The sequence below is a fragment of the Priapulus caudatus genome, unplaced genomic scaffold (genome assembly GCF_000485595.1).
Source record: "Priapulus caudatus unplaced genomic scaffold, Priapulus_caudatus-5.0.1 Scaffold85, whole genome shotgun sequence".
Classification (NCBI taxonomy): Eukaryota; Metazoa; Priapulida; class Priapulimorpha; order Priapulimorphida; family Priapulidae; genus Priapulus; species Priapulus caudatus.
The window spans coordinates 541,364-549,582 of NW_014577146.1; the positions used below are offsets into that span (position 1 = coordinate 541,364).

The 8,219-nt window shown below is 43.7% G+C and overlaps 1 protein-coding gene across 1 annotated transcript in view; it reads left to right on the forward strand.

The window, feature by feature from the left end:
• The first annotated feature begins 416 nt into the window (after nucleotides 1-416).
• LOC106804736 (GRAM domain-containing protein 1B-like) overlaps nucleotides 417-8,219 on the forward strand; it is a 27,945-nt gene continuing 20,142 nt past the window's right edge. Inside the window, exon 1 of the mRNA XM_014806057.1 lies at nucleotides 417-1,056. Coding sequence (XP_014661543.1) covers nucleotides 922-1,056 — 135 coding nt within the window. The 5' untranslated portion in view covers nucleotides 417-921. The remainder of the gene's footprint in view (nucleotides 1,057-8,219) is intronic.

Genomic DNA, 8,219 nt, shown 5'->3' on the forward strand with positions numbered 1-8,219 from the left:
TGCTGCTGCTTCTTCTGCTGCTATTCTTATTTTTGCTACTGCTGCTGCTGCTGCTGCTACTGCCGCTACTATTGTTTACTGCACGCTGCTACATTGCAGACACACGCACACGTCACACACACACGCAAGCCCACACACACAACTACATCCGCTACATCCAGACAGCGGCTGCGCCTGTTATGTGTCTGTGCGCGCGTGCGTGCGTGCAAACACGTGTGTAGCGGCAGTATACCGTCGCGTTAACAAGCGGATGATGAGGCAATATATGTGACGCCGTGTGGCGCGCGTGTGCGTGTCTGCCTGCGCGTGCTGTGCGGTGGTTCCCGGAACCTTCGCTGTTGCTGCTGCCGAGCGCGCGACCGTATAGCTTGTGAAACCGGCTGCCGTTAGTTACATTACCGGCTCAGCAGCGAGCGCATTCGGGGTGTTGGTAACACGAGAGCTTACGCTACATTCGCTACACCGCCACGGTGTCGTCCTGTGCTGTTGAGTGTTGCGGTGTCTCCTGACTCCTCCCTTCGCCGCTAGTTCGTTAGTTTCGGGGTGAAGCTAAGCAGTAGTGAGTGTTGAGCTGCATAAGAAGAGGTTAATTGCGCTACACGACGCCGGTGTTACACATCCCTATGTATTGGTTTTGCAGCCGGGCATTCAGGCTTGTTTCGTTACTACTGCCTCTATAGCGTTGCTAGTAGCGAATCTATTGTGATGAACGTAGTAGTGAACCTACTGTGGTGAACGTAGTAGTGAACCTACTGTGGCAAACCTAGTAGTGAACCTACTTCGAAACGTAGTTTAATGAACATAGTGCAGTGAACGTACTGCGGTGAACGTACTGCGGTGAACCTGCTGCGGTGAACCTACTGCGGTGAACCTAGTGAACCTTGGCTGCGTGTGAGCTGTGCTGTAGCATCTGTCCGCTACATGTACAGACAGAGTGTCGGCGACGCTGGTACTAGTACTACATCCACACCTGTCGTTCCCATGGTGCTAAGCCTAGTGAACATGATGAAGGGAGCGAAGGGAGTCGTGCTGGACGAACTAGCCGACGCTTTCGGGGTAAACATTATAGTCCAAAAATAGTTAAAAATAATCGTAGAGTATAGTAATATTATATAGACTGTGATAGTACAATATAACCATAGCATATAGTAATACTTATAGTATATAGACTGTGATAGTACAATATAATCATAGCGTATAGTATTAGTATAATCAGGAGTCTATCAATATTGATAGACTCCTGGTATAATATATACTGCAATACTATAACAGGGCGTCAAGTTCCTATTTTTTCCTATTTCTGGGCAATTCCTTTTTCTGACAAATATTCCTATTTTTTTCTATTTTGAGGGCCTTTTCATTTTTCTGAATCAGAATTGTATGCTATTCCTTCTCAGAATGCAGAGAATTTACATTTTCAGGTGACCAATTTTCAAAAATTTCCTGGGGAGCGGAACCGCCAGACCGCCACCCGTTACCTTTAGATTAACGTAATATATACTACTTTACTATCATAGATTTTTATTTCATAAGTAAATTTGTTTCTCAGTTGGAATTGTGGGTTATGTGTATCCAGAGGCGGGTCCATGGGGGTCACGGACCCCCTTTTTTACACCCCAAAAAAGGGAAAACATAAAAAATTTGGAATTCTATCTTGCATTCTTAACATTCAAAATTACTGCTCAGATGCTCTCAGATGCACAATTTTAACATCTTTTCTTGGGGAGGTCCCCTGAACAACCCCCACCACAGTGGCAACGTGCCTTGACACGCCGCATAAGCTGCCTTCGAGCACCTTTTTATAAAAGTGCCCTTTATTTCTTATGGACCCCCTGTTTTCAAAAAGCCGCGATCGCCATGTATACATGTACCGTCATACTATTTTTTGAGTAAACTGCCTTCTATCAATTTTACATGTGCATTTCTAAATATTGCATATCCTTGATAATTGCATTATCTCAAAATATTGTTCGCATGTGAACTGTGCACTCCATATTATGCATGAATATTTTAATAAAACATTTTGTTGGTGGATCTTGGATGGCTGTAGGCGGTGTTGCGGGGGCCATCTACGCAACAATATATTCCTATTTTTTCAACATGTATTCTCTCACAAAAATTTCCTTATTTTCCTCCCTATTATTTTCAACGATCTGAAATTCCTATTTTCCTATTTATTGAGGCGCTCACTTGTCACTTCACGGCCCGTGGTTATAATATAATAATAACTCTATATATAGTCATTATGTCACTATAAGACTGCCAATAAGTATAATCATAATCATTGCGTTCCCCCACCTTAATACTTATACTTTAGTATGTAGATATATAGACTGTTAATAGTACAATATGGTCGATAATATGGTCTTCTAATAATAGTTACATAGATGATAGACTGCATACGTATTAATATAATCCATAACAGTATAATCCAGGATGCTGAATAAGTAGCACTAAATCATCTATATATTCACTCCTGCGTATAATTAATTAGTGTTATAGGACTGTTGAACAGTTTATAATATAATCGCTATATGAGCTGTAGTTATTATTAACTCATTTTGCTTAATATATTAGACTGTATTTTGCGCATCATGATCCAATTAGATTTGCTCTGCTTTAGGTTTTTAGGTCGTTTGTATCGCGCGGAGGTTTTCCACCGCGTGTATAAATTGAGCAACAATAGAGTGAGAGCAAGGTTCTTTTCTTCTCGTTATCAATTCCTTTCAAGCAGCTGCTTATTGCTTGTTCGGGAATCGCGTGTTCCGCCATAACTATGTTTGATGGGTATGGAAAACATCTCCGTCACTCGCAGGCAAAATTAATAGTCTCTGTACATGTAGGCCCTACGGCTTACCCCTACATGTGCATGTGGTGAGATTTTATGATGTACAGTAGCTTTTTGTATGCGGAGTTATGAGTTATGAGTTTGTGTAACACAGTTTGACACTGTTTGGTGAGATTGTATTCCATGAAGCAATTGCAACAAGCTTTTTTGTTCTCGCATGCTCTTTAAACTCACAATGGCGCACACAGACACGACACGACCAGCGCACACGGACAACGGCAACGCACAACACACGCGACTACACACACAGCACACACACACATCAACACAACACACAGCCACACACACACACACACGCACAGCACAGAGAGAGAAGAAGAGAGATGAAGAGAGGAGAGAGAGAGATGAGAAGATAGAGAGAGATAGATGAGAGAGAGACGCGCGCACACACACACGCGACGCACGCACTGCATATATATATGTATGTATGTAATATATATATATATTAATATTATATATAATATATATTATATATATATATATATATATATATATATCAGGAGTTAAATAAGACAACTATATAAGCACATTTTTTCGTTAACTCTGATATAGTATAATATATATTGACGATACACGGTTTATCAGCTATAGTCATAACAGCTATGGTTCAGGTATATGTAACCATAGATATAATAATACAGATATATTCTATATCTATGATGTAACGCCAAGTGAAATTCTGCCCGTTGGCATTGGCACGCATACCGAGACGAGATGCCTGTCTCACGTACAATGCTCCCAGGCACGACTGCTCTGCCAAGAATTGTTGTTTTCTTCGTCCGTCGTTGATGTAAGTCGTCATTCCTAAACATTCAAAGTATAGTTCCTTCGTTAACGTTAGACATCGATAGCATTCAGTGATTCTCTGTCTTCGTCGAAGACGAGATGCACGTTCATCAGCGCGAGAGAGAGGCGTCATCAGTGCGAACCGCCACAGTGCTGCTGCTGCTGCGGCTGTTGTTGCGGCTACATCATAAATGGCAGACAAGCATGCGCTAATTACACATGCACCCAGCCGCAAACACGCTGACAAAACACACACATGCACGCACAACGCACGCACGTACGTACGCTACAAACACACACAACACACACACAACACACAACACACACAACACACACACACGCACACACACACACACACACATGCACGTACCGACACGCACGCACACACCACACACACACACGTACGCCTTGCTTTTGCATTCGACAGTGTGAGCGTCACATTCATCATAAGTCGATGAGATGAGATGCGAGTCTAAATGCCAGCTGCCACCGCCGCATGTTTGGCAGACGATCGCGGCGTGCGCCCCTGCGGGACGCCATGCATGAATAGTAATTACGTGTTTAATAATATCTCCTTGATTTGAGCGTACAGCCGAACCAGCATATAAGGTTTCACGCCTGGAAATGCTTTCCCATAGGTGGGCATACTTACGAAAAAATTCCCATAAATCAGCACAAGGTTTTTTTACAAATAATAATGCCATCCTCTGAATACACGTCGCAAGTGACAATATATATGTTATTAACAAAAAAATTCTTCCATAATTTCTCTTGTAAACAAAACTTTCCCAGCGCACACGAGAAATAGCCAATTTACAGCTTGAATCTGCACAAAAAGTAGGCTTTCTTTGAAAATTCCTGGGCCGCCCCAGCAACGCACCTCGGACGAGCCGTTTACACTGTCGGATTCAGAAAAAATTCTAGTTTCTGAAATTAACAATTGCAAACAGTTATACTCTTTTCTAATGAGAAATACAAAATTCTAGCGCATGCAGACACTCAAATACGATCTCATTTTTGCCCTATCCCAGCGCTCATTGGTGGATTTGCCACCGTGGTACCATAAGGGCAACTCAAAAACAAATAGTGGCTGTGGTTGGCTGGTCTTTATGGCCCCGAGGTCTCTCTGCAGCGATTGGCGGGCATTTTGTATATTGTTACCAAACGAGATACGCTACGTGTGTTATCACCCTGTGTTTTTACTATATTGAATATATTCTCTGATGTGGCATTGTCTCTTTTCTGTCCTTCTGTTCGACAGGTGCTCTGTCTTTTCTAAAACTCCTCGTGTTGTAAAAGTTAGGAGGGCGGGGAGTTTGGTGATTGGTGAGGTCGGAGAAAAGGCGCGAAGGAAATATGAGGTTATTACCTATGTTTATATGTAGATAAATTCGTTTCGATGCCAGCTGCCGCCGCAGAATGTGTATAGCGGGAGCGACTCTGACATTTGCGTCAACTGGAAGTAAATTATAGGCCGCAACACCTCCGCAGTGCGCATGCGCGTCTATTCAAAATACTCTTCTATACTTATTTGCGCCTCTATTTCTACATTTTACAGCCATTTAACAGTTTTTATCTTGTAATTTTTGTCGTGCATCTATTGCATTAATTTGTAATAATTGAGAGCGAGCTTAGTAACTAAGGAGGTCATAAGTGAGGGACATCGTTATGTCGTGACGGATGAGGATACGGAAGTCATTACGGAGGTCGTTACGGATGCCCTGAGGTTGGCTCGACGTCGTAAAAAGTGGCGCAAATAGGCCGGAACGTCGGCTAGGACGGGTTCTTGAGGCCACGGTCCTCTATCCGAGTGACGGTCGGTGTGTGCATTTTAAGCCGACGCATACCAGTCAGTAGAAACTTGGTGAAGTCAACGGGGAAACATGTCATTAACAGTCAGGGGAAATGTTAAAAAGAAGGGGAAAACACGTGTTGTTTTAGATTCGGGTAAATGTAAGAAACAGTAAAACATTATATCGTTTTGGAAACGGTGATTAGGGAGAGGGAGGGCATGTGTCGTTTAGATTCGGGCAACGTGTAAAAAAGGCTGAAACTTACTTCATTTTGGAAAGGATGTTAGGGTGATGGAATAAAGGAGAGGGAGGGCATGTGTCGTTTAGATTCGGGCAACGTGTAAAAAAGGCTGAAACTTACTTCATTTTGGAAAGGATGTTAGGGTGATGGAATAAACATGTTGCTTTAAATTCGAGGAAAGTGTAAGAAAAGGGGGAAACATGTATGGTTTTCGGGGAAGATGTTGGAAGAAGGGGGGAACATGTGTCGTTCATATTCGGGGAAAATGTAACAAGAAAGGTAAAAACATACATGGCTTTGGGGAGTATGCTGGGAGAAGGGGGAACATGTGTTGTCCCAATTCATAGAAGATGTTAGAAAAGGAAACATGTAGCGATCAATTTCGAGGAAATCATTATAAATTTATATTTTCATAGAATTATTTTCTACGACATCGATTCTGTGAAATTCCGATCTAATAGCAGCCGCAAACGCATAGCAATAGAAGTTAATTTGGCCCATTTCCGTTAATCTATAACTATATCCTACTATTCCGACTATCCTATAACTATCATCTAACCGGACTACAGATTGTATTTGAACAAACGAGGCGTTCTAGCCTGTTGATTTGAGTCTCAGTTCACTCACCTACTCGTATAATCCATACCTACATACCGGTATACAGTATACCTGTGTGTGTTATCGTACTGAAAGACCGATTTGGCCATAGCGAGTCGAATGTACGTAGTATATGCAGTTGACTATGCAGTAGACTATGCAGCTGACTCCGGGAAAGTATGCGTGCGTGCGTGCGTGCGTCAAAGTTCGCATATAGCAAATCCAAGTTCGTGATTAATGCTGAAGATAAATGTCAATTTACCGAGAAAAAATTCAAAAAAAGATGTTAATGATGTATGCAATGCACATGGGTTTAATAATATGTAATACGCAGATGACACGAGCCTGAACAGGCTTCCCCGCGTCATTTGACCATATTAAAAGCTCAGCAGACAAGATTCCAAATCCAGCGTACACATTATGTCCACGCCCGCCTTTCAAAATCGTTGATTTACCTGGAATTTACTATTGCTGTCAAATAAGATTTTTTTTTTTTTGTTTTAACAACAAACACATTTTTCTTGATAAAATTCCTAATATGTATAATAGTAATATGTATGGTAAAAACTGATTGTTTATTGTTTTTACTGAAAGCCAATATTTATAGTTGTGGTTCAGCATAGAAGAGTATTACCAGAACGCGATGCCTCTGTCCCTTTATAATTAAATTATAAATATCAAAATATGTTCATTGGATACGAAGGTCAATCCGACGAACCTAACTTCTAAAAAGATTAATTTTATATAGGCTTGGTAATTTTTGTCCATTAAGCGCCAGATTCGGGACTCGCGTCACTGGAGGGATGCTACTATCGGGTAAATTCGTAAGAGCGCCGCTGGTCTCTATCGCCGAAGGCGGCTGGTCGTGTGTCACATCTATCACATCCACCTCCCAAATCTGACCATCCTCCACGTGTTTGGTGGGTGCCCCTGGTGTAGTGGGGTGTGTGTCTCACTTATTCTATTCGTCGTCGCGGACGGTCACTGGGGCAGGCATCGGTGCACGCAGCGCACGCATGGTTAACAGGGCTCTGACGCGACTGCAGCGGTGTCACGGGATGGGGCTCACCAAACGGCACACCGCGCTTAAACCGCACTGAGGCGTCGTTGTGGTGTTGGGGTGTGTACCGCTATCACTTAGCATCTGTAGACGCACACTAGCTACATGATCTAGATGTTCACTAGGCGTGATTGTGAGTTGTGGGTGGGTGCTCATGCGATCTTACATGGTGCGGTTGAATACACACAACACTATCTCACACCAAGTTGCCGCACTAGCTATGCCTTTGCTGTGGGTTGTACGGTACACGACTTACCAATATTGGGCGTGTGTAGTATGGTTGGCGGAGGGTTTTATCGCAGCTGCGCGAATCACACCACATGTGGTGGTGTCGTCTATCACGAATTTGCTGCACACATTTGTGGAGAGGTGAGCGGATTTTATTGCTTGTTGTGGTGGCTGCTGCCATGGACGCGGCACTGGGCGCATGGACGATCGGATCGCACTCAACTTACAGCACGCACGCCCGCACTGCACAGCACTCACGCCGCACGCACGGCACACAGTTGGAGCACCACACACACACACACACACCAACACACGTCACGGTACACTACACACGCACGCACCCCACGCACGCACGCAAACGACAACGCACGGCACAACCAGCAAACACATCACCACACACACAATATCTTGGGGCATCCCGACGGGTACGCGGTACACGACTACGTGTTCGGCGCTTGAACAGTGGAAACAGAGCGCCGAGCGCCGAGCACTCACTGAGTTCACGAACACGGAACAGCTGCTCCTCAAGACCCTAGACTAGAAAATACAGGACAGGCGTACAAACCAAATGGCTGAATACACGCACGCACGTACGCACGCACGGCGCACGCACGCACGCATACTTTCCCGGAGTCAGCTGCATAATCTACTGCATAGTCAACTGCA